Source organism: Pagrus pagrus (genome assembly GCF_965226575.1).
Source record: "Pagrus pagrus genome assembly, chromosome: 2".
Taxonomy (NCBI): Eukaryota; Metazoa; Chordata; class Actinopteri; order Spariformes; family Sparidae; genus Pagrus; species Pagrus pagrus.
In genome coordinates this window covers 26,744,823-26,758,187 of record NC_140186.1, presented here as the reverse complement: position 1 = coordinate 26,758,187, position 13,365 = coordinate 26,744,823, and the positions used below count along the sequence as shown (strand labels likewise).

General features: G+C 42.6%; 1 protein-coding gene across 1 annotated transcript in view; it reads left to right on the top strand.

Moving 5' to 3' along the window:
• ccdc85al (coiled-coil domain containing 85A, like) overlaps nucleotides 1–13,365 on the top strand; it is a 29,302-nt gene that overhangs the window by 11,818 nt on the left and 4,119 nt on the right. The window contains exon 3 of the mRNA XM_084375001.1: nucleotides 12,525–12,582. Coding sequence (XP_084231127.1) covers nucleotides 12,525–12,582 — 58 coding nt within the window. The remainder of the gene's footprint in view (nucleotides 1–12,524; nucleotides 12,583–13,365) is intronic.

Below are 13,365 nucleotides of genomic sequence, written 5' to 3'. Positions count from 1 at the left end.
ACTCCCATGATCCCACGCTACTTATGTTGTTTTTTTCGTTTAGACAGAAGGACCCCTAGCAGCAGAAATTACGTACTGTGCCTTTAATTGTCATTCATTCAACCTTTATGATAATGGGTGACCCAATGACAGTAGTTACTCTCCTTTTCATGGTCGCCCTGTGTAAACTATTTCTTTGGTAAAAGTGAAAGTCACCCATTAAACTTGTACTTGAGTGAAGGTCTGAAAGATCTTTACATTAAATTGTTTCATTATATTATTTAGCATTTTTCCAATTATTGGCACCAGTATTCTTTTATCCAATTGCTGCTAAAATTTTAAAATGCGCTTATTTGGCTCTGATGGAGTGTGGAACCTGCGCAGTAATGAGTAACTACAGATATTAATTAAATGTGGAAGGGTAAAAAGTACAATATTTGCCTCTAGAGTTTAGTACAGTACTGAGTAGTTGTACTTATATTCCATCACTGCCTGTGTATGTAGGACAAAAATTACAAATGAAAAAATACAGTATAACATATACAGTACATTTAATGTATCTACAGTATAAACAAATCCCGCCAAACACAATCTATGAAAAACACTCACACTGCCCTCAGCCGCTAAAAGGGTCTTAAACTGGGTCAAATGGATCAGTGTGTCCAGCCCTTCAGGTGTTAGAGCTCTGTTCCACCTCTGTGGAACATAAAAGGTTAAAGCCAGTTTCCTAATCTTGGCATGCGTATGGTGGTTTTTAAGGACTTAATAATCTTGGGATCTAGTGCAGTGTTTACTTGATCTATGAGCCTCTTATATGTACAGAAAAATCTGTTTCATCAAAAACAAGAAAACCCTCATACAATCTCACTAGCAATCAGATCAGCTATCTTTTTTTTTTTTTTTTTATCTCTTTCCATCAGTGCTGTACATAGAAATATACATACAGCATGTGGGCAAGTACAAATTGATTGAGAATCACAATTTCATATCTTTAATATCTTGTAATTCAAATGAATGGTGGGAACATTTATGAAGGGATTCACTGTGAGGGGCATCTTCACTGATGAAGGCTTCAATGACAAAGTCCTTTTTTAAAATCCATCACTGAACATTTTTCTCTCTTCATATCATTAACTGTTGAACTCACTGCTGTTCTCCAGCACTGACGCCGCTCCCTGTTGCGTACAAGTGTGAATGTAACAAAAAGGCATTTCTGTAACAACAATGTTATAGATTATTAAAGTTAGCTAACATTAGCCACCAGTCGCTATTTGTCGTAGAGAATAAGTCACGGTGGTGTTCATGTTTATGAATTCAACATTTAATCTGTGAGAGAGCGAATGTGTTATTTCCTCTTTGAAAAGTGGCACCGTCTTGCTTTAACGCTCGGTTGGCTTTTGTCTGTGGTGCCTGTCAGTTGTACATTTGTCTCACTGATCAAGCAGCAGCGGTGACCTGCTTTGCTGCTGCCATCACTGTGATGGTTTTTAGAGCCCCACCATCTGTTAAAACAGGGATAGAAAGTGAGATAACACATCGTGACCATAACATGTCAAAACCGCTGCAGCTGACAACATTATTATCCCTCCCTTACACAACACCCGGGATGTAGTTATCCATTTCCTGGGGCATAAATTTATCTCCTGCCCATATTGTGCATTATGTGCATCAGATGTAATGTTTTCCCTGATGAGGATGACAGCGAGGCATGTGTGTGCAGCTCCCATTACCGCGGATGGATGGGCTGATCCCACCAACCTGAAATGATTGGCACCGCACCCATTATATTTATATCATTATCTCTTACTAGTTCTTTCAGTGATGTCTTTTGGTCTGCAAGATTTCCTCTCAGAGATATTGAAATCAATTTCATTACCCCCCACTGCTCCAGACTGACTGGCTCATTTCCTCTTCTGTTACAGCAAAAGGTACATTTAATTATCTCTTTCATCTGGCTTTGTGAGAGCTTTAGCTGCAGGTAAAACATGTTATTGGGAATAGGTCATTTTCTGTGCTGGTATGTTACTTTTTTAATACTTTCTCTAAATGTAGGCTGATGGGGTTCTTTTTCCAAATTTATACTGATATCTCTTAAAAAAGACAAATTATGCAAATATTCAGGTTGGCCCCCTGCTGAATACCCACACTGCTCACACACGCCTGAGCCAGCCCACTCACCGTGTCTCCGGTCGACTGTGTCTTGTTTCCAGCCACCAGTTAGCTTGATCTGGACCGCGAATATAGGCCAAATTATGCAAATGTGTGACACAGTGGCAGTATGATGTCACAAAGTCACAGAATTAAAGGTGGGACTACTGACGAGGCGTTGCAGGAGCAGGGTTTTCTGTGGGAGAGAGGAGCTCCTGTTGTCGCGGACTTGGGTCATTTTAACTTTCAAGACCTTTGACATGGTCTTGAAAGTATAGGTCTCCTTTAAAGGAGTGATATGTGAGTATTTTAATTGAAAAAAGTCAGGCAGAATGTGTATAGATGACAGTTTTGACATGATGTAATGTGTTGCAGAAGTATCTATCGAAGTTAGCATGCTAACTAGCTAGCCCTGACCAGGTGTAACACTCACCTGGTCTGAGCTCCAAGTCTGAACTGCTAGCTGCACGGCTAACAGAGCTAACTAGCTAAGTGAAGCTACAGTTGGCAGCAGTTAGCTGTTACTCTGGTGACATGCTGCCCCCTATTTGTTTTGAGTATGAACTTGACAGGTGGCCAATTCTTACATATTGCACCTTTAATATTGTACTTTTATTGTTTTGATGAAGTCTTTTTATCCAATATGGCAGAAAGATCTTACTCTAACTTCTTTAATGTAAGTGAGCTGGGTGAAACGTGCAGTATCATCATGCAGTATCATCCTTCAGGCCGTATGTGATGAAATGTTACTTTTATTCTATATTTCATTGCATTGTTCTGAAGCAAACCGCCTCGACATGTTGTCTTTCTTTTTTTTCTTTTATATCTGATGCAATACATTGCTTTATTCCTATCTAAACACAGAGGGCTTATTAGCATGACACAGCTACAAAAGGATTAGTTGATTTCATTAGGGAGGGGAGAGAAAGTGTAAACAAGCTTCAGCCTCAGGACGTGGGTCATCGAGGTCCGAAGGCTTGTGGGAGCTGGGAAGACGCAAGTCATTAAATGCAGACACGAAGCAGCAAAGAGTTCTGGGATGCTCGAGGTCCTACATCATTTACAGCTAGAGAAATTAGCAGTACTGCGTCTCATCCCCACCCGTCTGAGCCACACACACACACACACACACACACACACACACACACACACAGAGTCTTCTACACGCTGCTGTATGCCCGGCCTCGTATATTATTCAACAGCGTTGAGGAGCAATGGCTGGTGACATGTTAAAATAGGACAACAACAGTTTATCTTGCAAAAGTCTGCTTAAATATTTAATTTACCTTTGAGAGTCATGGCAGAATGCATACCACACCGATGTGACTGACAACAGGGGCCCGTGTACGGCTGTGGAGGGATGATGTGGGGGCTTGAAGATGGAGGACGAAACCAACAGAAGAAGAGTTGAGGGCTGATGTTGTGACAGCTCTCGCTTCTATAAATCTTTCTGACAGTATTCTGTTTTTTTTTCCTGCTCTGCTCTGATCTCTCTCTGGGTGATTTCAGGACAAAGGTTTCAAATTTTAGCGCCCATCCATGAAGCTAAATGAGCATGTGTGATCACTACGAAGCATAAAATCCCCGGTAATATTCAAAATGTGATGCATGAGTTTACACGTGGTTGCATGTTCAGTGCATGCTCCTTTTTGTATTTAGATGTGTGTACGTCTGTGCGAGATTGCAAAGGCAGAATGACTGCACAGACACACACAAAAGCACACACACAGCCCTTGTAGGCTTGATCAGCCTACAGGGCACCAATTATCCAGCTCTACTTCAGTGAGTTTCATGCTCTCGTCTCTCCACAGTCTCTCTTCAGCCTCACAGTGAGCCAAACTGCAGTACCCACGGCTTCAAGTTATTTGCTGTTTCTACCTGCTGCCACTTCATTACAGTTGTTACACAGTAGTCAGAAGACGCTACCACTAATTACAGCAGCACGACAGATTTTGCTCTCTTACAGTTTTTTACACCCAGCATAGTATAATGTGACATGAAAATGTTAGCTTAAATAATAAAAATATCGTTAAAGTGACATTAAGATGGATTACTATGGCTATCAACCCATTTTATCAGCCTAAAATACATATAAAATAGGAGTGATAAAGGAGACACAAGTCTGAAAGACAAATTTTCTCCTACAAGCAGCGGGTGATTTAGGGAACTACGGTTTCAAGGAAACTAAATGGGCGAAAAAGAAATATCCATACACTGATGATGATGAATCCACCTGTTTCTTGAAAGGAATAGCTTCACTCTTCACTTAAGATGTTTATCCATGTTCTTGCCAAGAGTTAGATTGATAACGCTTTCATGTCTCTGCATTAACTACGGCAATAGAGCCAGGAGTCAGTTAGCGTACCTTACCTTAACATACAGGTTACAAGGAGTTTATTAGTGAGGGGTTCTAGTTGGTGGATTTGTTTTCCTTGTAAATGCTAAGTTAAGCTAAGCCTGCCAGCTTCATCTCCAAACTAAGCAAAAAACATAAAGGTGGTTTTGACCTTTTCATCTAAATTTCAGCAGGAAAGTGAATGAATGTATTTCCCAAAATGTGAGACCATTACGACCTTAGATACTGTACATTAGTCCTTATGTTCATTTGGTGTCCTTTTGAAATATTTCTTGGTATTAAAATGTACTATTCACTGCCATTTGTAGCCAGTTTGCAACATCTACTAGTATTGCTTTAACTTCTGTAACAAATCTCACAATAGTCTCATGACTTTGAGCAAAGTCCCTGTTGGCAAGTCTCGCCAGTCAGCAGCCATCTTGGCAATGCCCCTTGGCAGTTATTTCAGGCTTACAAGACTAGGCCTCTATCTAAGTGAATGAGGAGAGAGCCAAAACTTCACTTTCAGTGATCACAAAAGCTGCGTGGAAAGAATCACCTGTCAAACCTGATAAAAACTGGTGAAAACGTTTGGGAACTTAATTAATTAAATAATTTGCAAAACACAATTCTTGTGCACGGTTTCTCACCAACTTCTTTGACATCTCAATCCAGAGTAACCAAAGTAACATGACGTAAGCTCGTCCCAGCAGAGCACTTGAACAAATCAAAAAAGAGAGCTGAATGTCTATAACCCTCACCTTTCTTGCTAATCATGTGCATTAGTGTGATATTGATGTCTTCCATGCATAATATACAACGTCTGGGTGGATGTTCAAAATAAAGCTTGCTGACAAACACACATATGATGACATGTAATGACTTTTGACTGTTCTTAATGTTGTTAATCCGTCTCTTAACTACTTGGTTAGTTTTAGGCAACTGCTTTAAGCATTGTAGCCATTTTATTATTGAGACACCTGGATATGATTTTTTAATACAGATTCCCCCTTAGTGTAATTCAATTGATCTGAATGAGAAGGACAAGCCGCCAAGGTCTCTCCATCACTGACAGCTACTACGTACATGACTGACAACTAGCGAGTCAATCACTACGTTGGCGTTGGATGACCAAAGAGATGAGACTCCCCCGACCTGAAAGGGTATCGACTTGAAGACTGGGTCTCCTGTGAGACTGTAGCTACTGACCAAACACTGACTTGACTCCATAAATATCCTGCATTTTGTTTCCACTCGCTGTATGTGCACTGGCCACACATAATCTCGGCATTTTGCATTCAGAACTTGCCCTCGTGCTCCAGAGTTGCACATAAGAGCACTGACTGCAGCTGCCTGAGGGACAGCGAGACAAGCAGCTCTCCTGCCAAGCAGCCTCACGGACTGACTGACTGCCTGTCTCTCTGCTTGTCTGACTGACTGCTAGCTAAACGGAAGGTCACTGATCTACCATGCATCTCCATGGGCTCTCCTGCCCAGCCGGCCTGAATAATTTATGTGGCAGATTTTTAGGGGATCTGAGGGAACGGCCATGTGAAATTACCTTGCATTGATCCTGTAAGTTGAGAGAAGGAGGGAGAGGGAGGGTGGACGGATCAAAGAGGACTGAGAGATGAGGAGCCCCGAGGAGAGAAGCTTCATGTGTTCGCTGGCTTGATGCAGACATCAATAACAACTTGATTACTGGTTTTGACACCACTCATTCAGGGTTTTTTTTTTCTTTCTTCCCAGAGCTGCCTTATTTTTATTGCTTGCTTATTGCTTATTCCACCAATTTTCATTAAAACAAAAGAGATCTTATCTTATTTTTTAACAGCGCTTTCTTGAACTGTACGTTTATGAGTTATATGGAGTTAATAATTGGTGTCTGCCTGCCGAGGGAAAAGGGTTTCCCATCCGGAACAGTGATTTATTCAGTGTGGGAGCAGAGTCTCCCCAGCCAATCTCACAGATCTCTTTGTGGGGAAATTTAGAGCCTTTCACTCGAGCGCTGGTGTACAGAGGTGGAATTTAAGGGAGCTTAGGCCCCACATTATTCTGGAGTAATCACATTATCTATATACTCTTGCTCTGACCCGCAAGGATCCCTCTTCCCTCTACACGTCTCTCACATCCCGTTAAATCCAATTTTGGTTTTAATGCCCTGCCCGTAACTAAATCAACAAACACCATCCAAGTGAGCTGTATGTTTTCTCACTTCATAACTGTCCTTGAAAAGGTCGCGGATGCTGGCTGTAGCTCAGAAAGAGCAGAGTTTGATAAAGTTCACTTTAAATGGATTCTCTGGGTTTAGGCACATGCCAGCTGTGCGTTAACAGGACTGCTTCATCACAAGACAGCAGTTTGTAATCTTGTGACCTGTGTGTGTGTGTGTGTGTGAGACAGCAAATCCATTTACACTAATTGTTCTTGTGCTTGACCGGGTGAAGCCTGAGTCCTAAGACCCAGAACTAAGTTAGTTTGATGCGTTGAACAAGTAACTGCATTGTTTCTGCTGGCTGGCTGCTTCAGATCCGTCATGCAGTGTCCTCCTTTACTGACTGTGCTGCTAGATAACTGTAAGCATCGCAGTTTCATCTAGTTTTATCGACAAAGGGGCCAGACTGAAAATGATGCAATGAGACAAAAATATCAAGCGTGTGTGAAAGTGATCTAGACATCCCAGACAAGTTAATGAGCTCAGGAGCAGAAGGGCGCCAACCTTCGTACAGCAGGGCGATGACAAGGCCTCGCCGACATGTGTTTGTTATGAAGAATAATCTGGATCACATCTGGAACGAATCTGGTGGGCTTAATATTGGTTCTGCACCGATATAACAGACATACATTTATGCCTCAATCCAAAAACACATTCATAAACTGCCGGGATGTCATTGCTAGACCACTCTACAGTATGTTTATATCGATCTGTCAGAGCATGTTCAGACAGCTTTCAAGTGTACTTTCTAAATAGCCATCAGCTGCACTTCCTGTAGACTTTCTGTGTGTTTGCGTTGGGAGGCTCTCGACGGACCACTGCGAGGGTCGGAGGATGGAGACAGCCAACAGCGTCAGCAGGCTGCTTTGTTGATAGTCGCGCTCAGTGCTTAATTTGTATTAATTAGTCATTCTCGGAGCACAGAGAGGGTGCTGTTCAGGAGGGTCAGGGGGAGAGAAAGAGTCAAAAAGCCACAGTTGGCTGGGCGCTTAACAAAAACTGTCAACATAAAAGGAGCACTAATTATCTACATTTATTAAAATCATAGCATTCACAGTAATCACTATAAATCAGCAGGCAGAGGCGCGTACGCAGCACGCTCTCATTTCACCATTTTTAAGCACAGTACCTTCTGGCTTACCTTTTGCGTGCAAGAGGCGGAAATTTTGCTTGCATGTGCACAAGATACATTAAAATCACATCATATGACAGTCAAAAAACAGGACACATTAACATATAAACATAATAGGAGCTGCATTAAAAAGAGCTCCTGGTACTCCATGTTTCAGAGTGAGTCAGAAAGGACAGCTCACAGGACGGCTGTCGTCCTCTAAAATGTTGCCACTCATACTTTGGATGGCTCTGCCATGGTGACAGGACAGTCGGGTTTGTTTGCAGCCTGTAATTAGGCAGAAATCTGGCATGTTTGAAAATGAGGGTGTTTATCTATTTGGTTCTGGTAAAACGGACCCTGGTGCATTTTTCCTCGTTAGTGGGGTTCGTTTGGGCTGGCGTGAAAGATCACTCGAACCCTGGAGCGGACCAAACAAACAAACCGAGACACCATGAGAAGGTGGGTCTCGTTCTGCTCCCAGGTGGACTCTGGTGTGGATTTTTGATAATAGATATGTGATTTCAGCACAGAATCCGAAGCTCATTTACTAATAACTCCATCTGCCGGCTGTGAACTGTTCATGACATGATCTTATTATTGATCTGCAGCTTATAAGAACATTAGCTCTGCTTGTTTTCACGGATATTTTCTCTGATTAATAGGTCAAAAGCTCTTTAAACTGCTTTTAACCTACACAGTGTAGGCTAGGTTGTCAGTTCACTCAGTTTGAGTCCATCATACACATGCGTGACAGCGATCCCTCAGTAAGACCAACCTTCACTTTGTCCGGTCTCTACCTCATTGTTCTTAACCTGCAGTAGATTTGCAGTCTAATAATACTAATAAGGATTTGAATCAGCTATTTCTTCTTGACCTCTTTGTGACATTAAATAACATAAACGGCTTAAACACATCAGTGTATGTGTTTGATTTCCCCACATGGGTCATGATGACGCAGGATGACAATCACCAAAACTGTCCAATCGGCAAGTTACCTGTCAGTCTGTATGACTTCATGTTTACTCTCCGTGGTTTGTTTGTAAGGAGTCAGTGTGAACAGGAACCAGACCAGAAATAAAAGGCAAAAATGTATGATTCTTTTTCCTAAATGAACCGAACTACAGGTGTGAAAACATCCTTAATCTGGACGCACCAGACACGGCTCTGAGCTCAGGGACAGAGTGGAGACCAAGCATGTGTTTGTTATGAAAATTCATCTGGAACACATCTGGCACTGATCATATTGTACGGAGGGTACTCGGCTCACTATTTATTTTGAATTAATACGACCTGCATGAATTCAGACCGGTGTCTGGATCGTCTCATTCTTTGTAAGATTCGATAAGTGCTGGTTTTATTTCTAGCATCAATTCAAAACCACATCGGAAACTGCTCGGGTGTCACTGATAGACCACTCTGTATTGATCCATCAGAGCATGTTCGGGCAAAGTCCGGCATTCAGATGTACCACCTGAACAGCCATCAGCTCCACCTCCCTTAGACTTTCTGCGTCTTTGTTTGTGTTGGTGTGTAAGAAGGAAGTGAGATGTGATCGTGTATTTACCTCTTTGTACCCGGTCTATGAGCTCTGCTTTAGCCGTGAAATCAATTCCATTCCACACACGCTGACCTCCAAATAAAAACACCCTCCAGCCCACCGCTGCATCCCCCGACTCTTTAAAGGGGGTTTTCATATCTGCGCCGTCTTGCCCCCCCCCCCCCCTCGTGAAGATAAACAGAGTGAGGGAAGGGGCAGTGAATGTAGTGAAGGTGGCTACTGGAATCTTTTGCAGAACTCGGCGGTCACAAGAGCGTTATGAATCTTTAATGAGAGATGTTAGCGCGCCAAGGAGAGGAAATGTGCTGAAAACATGATTATGGGCTCATGGGGAGGAAACGGTTGGCAGAGAGAGAAAGAGCGAGAGTGAGATATCAAGCAGGGGAGCAAGGATAAAAGAATTGTTTTGAAGGGCAAAGGAGGTAAAGAGGGATAACATTTTCTTTTTTAAAGCTCGGACCGCTTCAGGCAAAGACATTTTTCCACTTCTGAACCGAACCAAGTTGTGACCAGATGTGCTCACAGAGCCAGAGAGTCTGAGGAGAAATATTGAGTGACCTATACCTTTAAAACTGCTTCAGAGTAACACCATTTTGTTTGGCAGCGAACAAAAACCGAGCAGCACACGAGTGTTTGGTCAAGGATGTCAAGATAGAGTCAAGAGCTTGCCTTGTGCTTAAGGACAGTCATTGTGTCTGAGTGTGAGGGTGGGATGTGTTGCACTTCAGCTGGACAGCTGTTTAGTCCGTCACTCCTGAAGCAAAATAAATCCTTGTTTCAATGTCTCACTGTCAGCCCCCTTCGATAAACTCTGAGATTAAGGGCTGGATAAATCAGTCTGCCTGTAGGTGTGCATGTGTGTGTACATTATGATTCACAGTAAGCGAACATGTGAAGGTTGCAGCCGCTCCGCTCGCTGTCACCTGCACCATTGCAGCAGAGATTGAAACAGACGAGGGGGGAGTGTGGAAAAGTTGCTGCTCTGTACAGCAAAATCTGAAGTGGTGGCCATCCTGATGCTCCTTAATGAGTCTATGTCTAGCTCAGCTACTTTCCTGTCTAGATTGTTTCTTATGTTATACCATGCTCTGACTTTATAGCAAAAAATGATATAAGATAGTTGAATGAGATGTAACATGCTGTACAAATTGACATAATTGTGCTAGAATTAGATGAGAATAGTGATGTTGTCTGTGCATGAAGTATGGAGCTAGAGCCTGGAGGCAATTAGCCTAGCTTAGCATAGAGGCTTGAAGCAAGGGGAAACACCCAGCCTGATTGTGTTTAAATCAACCAACTAGCAACCACTAACATCCAGTCTTCAATAGGGAAGGGTAAAGTTGGCATTCAATAACGTTTCAAATGACTAGTCATGGTCAGTTGTCGGCTCCAGCTCTGATCTGTAATGATGGAAACACAACACCTGGGTGTACACGCTAATTTTCACCCCTTTTCCAGCACGCTGCAATGATATGCATTTAAGTTTCTTCTTTTAAAGCAGTGCTCGAATATCATTCAGTTGACATTGAGTTTCAGAGAGAGCCTATGAAAAAGTAACAATATTGTCACTGGCCTCCATGTCAGTACCACGTCTGTGTTGGCTGCCCGATGGGTACTGCGCATGTACAACTCTCAGCAGAGATTAGAATGAAGCGAGATGTCTCACTCCTTACACGTAGCTATTTCCATCATTTACTCCAGAAAAACGACGCGTCTAATTCAGAATGTTATTGGTTAAAGGATAACTACCGTTTTTTTACAACCTGGACCTTATTTCTAGCAAAATATATGATCATTTACTCACCCAGATAACTTTGGTGTCATTTGAAGTCGTTCGGACGAAATTAGATCCGGTGTAGCGCCGATATATCCATATGATGCGAGTGACGGGGCAGCGACACACAGCCTCTATATAACGCATTATCTGCCACGAAACTAGTTCATTTCACCAATATTTTGTTACGATATGCTAGCGCTATTCCCCTCTGAGTCCGGGCTCGTCTGTTATCAACATCCGGGGTCAAACTAGCAGTAGCAGCTACGGGTAAACAAGCCGGGCTGTCGCGGGTGTGCGCGCAGCTCAGAGACGACATCTTCCAGGTCAGAGGTAGTAGGGGAACCTACTATTGTTGATGTTGACAAAAGACGAGCCCGGACTCAGAGGGGAATAGCACTAGCATATCGTAACAAAATATTGGTGAAATGAACTAGTTTCGTGGCAGATAATGCTCATAGAGGCTGCGCTTCGGTGCCTGGATCACTCGGATCACAACGACTTCAGATGACACCAAAGTTATCTGGGTGAGTAAATGATCATATATTTTGCTAGAAATAAGGTCCAGGTTGTAAAAAACGGTAGTTATCCTTTAAGACTTTTTAAAAACAAGTTTTAACATCATGTGGTTACAGTCTGATGAGTTATATGATCTGCTGTTTTCTACCCGTCCCTGGTCTCCTGGTGCATTTGTGATGTGGACTGTGACACACCAGGAAAACAAAAAAACAAAAAAAACAGGATCTTCTCACATCTTCTGGAAATGGGAAACAAGTCAATGGCCTACTTTGGGGGGTTTACCTGTGTTTTAAAAACCTGCCAATAGTAATTTTGGTTGAAAACAAACTAAAAATGCAAAAACAAAAAATGTGTGGTTTTGTAACAAACATCCTGTTGCTAATTCTTGGCGAACAGCCGCTTGCAATGACTTTTCCATATCTTGACAGAAGGAAATGGTTTGAAGAGAGCCACGTTAGCTGTTTCCCCCCGCTTCCAGTCCTTCTGCTAAGCTATGCTAATCACCTCCTGGCTATAGCTCCGTACTTTATACAGACACGACAGTGGTGTCCATCTTCTCATCTAATTCTCTGTGATAAAGCATGTAGTTCCAAAGAGTCAATATATGGTTCAGTCAGTTTTTGAGTGACTGGAGACAAAGATATGTTCACTGATAGCCCAAACATTCCCACCTTTTGCATACATTTCTGCTGATAACAAACAAACTGGTGCCACTCCATCACCATGTTTTATTAATGAGTCATTTTCCCTGGTTTTGGCAGTCCAAACAGACAGACGTCAGCTCAGAGTCATTCGATTAATGAGGTGCTCTTCTCTTGTCAAAACAACACATTTAAAACTCACGTCCTCCTGTGTCTCTCTCCCCGTCTGTCTTTGTCACAGCTTTGATATCAGCCGGCTGCTGCACCAACAACTGTAGAAATGTCAAGCTATGGGACAGGTAAGCACCCTCTCCACCTTGTTTCTTTTTCATGAGCCTCTTTTCTGTTAATTAGAGTCTTTGAAAGAAGAAGATCAGCCAATGAAGGTCATTGTGTATTCTTTCCACAAGGGCCCATAATCCTGTAATTAGCTGCCATTATTCTATTTTACCATACAGTGGGATTCGTTTAGCGGCAGTATCGAAACCTATTTACATTAAAAAGTCTGCTCGGAGGGTGTTTGTGATTTATATAAAAGAATGACTGAAATCTCCTGATCTCTCCCTTATATTCTGCTGTGATCCTGTGTCATTGCGGGGTCAGCCCTTGAGTTAGTCCAGGCCTCAGATGAGTAATGTGTTTGCATGCTTGGTCTGGCCCAGGTGTAATCACAGTGGGTTTACAGTGGGACTACAGAGCTAGAGGTGACCCTACGCTGTCCCCGTGTGTATCCTACATCTTCAATCAGGCCCCAGTGGGAGGGCGAGATGGCTGTGTTAATATTTAATGACTGCAAGACAAGACACACCTCCCCCTCGAGGATTGTCACGCCAACCCCTCGCACAAAATTCACACACATTCTCATGGTCATTCCCATATACACGGTGACTTTTTCTACCTGTGGATGAACGCGTCTCCCTACATTTCTTTCACTCAAGTCCTTTGACCTCGTCTTGCCTTCTATGCGTGTGCCCCAGTGACTCAGGTGAGGCAAAGAAGAAGTAGGTGTACTTTATGTAAGTAGACAATTTGCAAGCTCAGAGAAAAAGCAACAAGGATGTGCTAACAGTGCTGACTGAAGT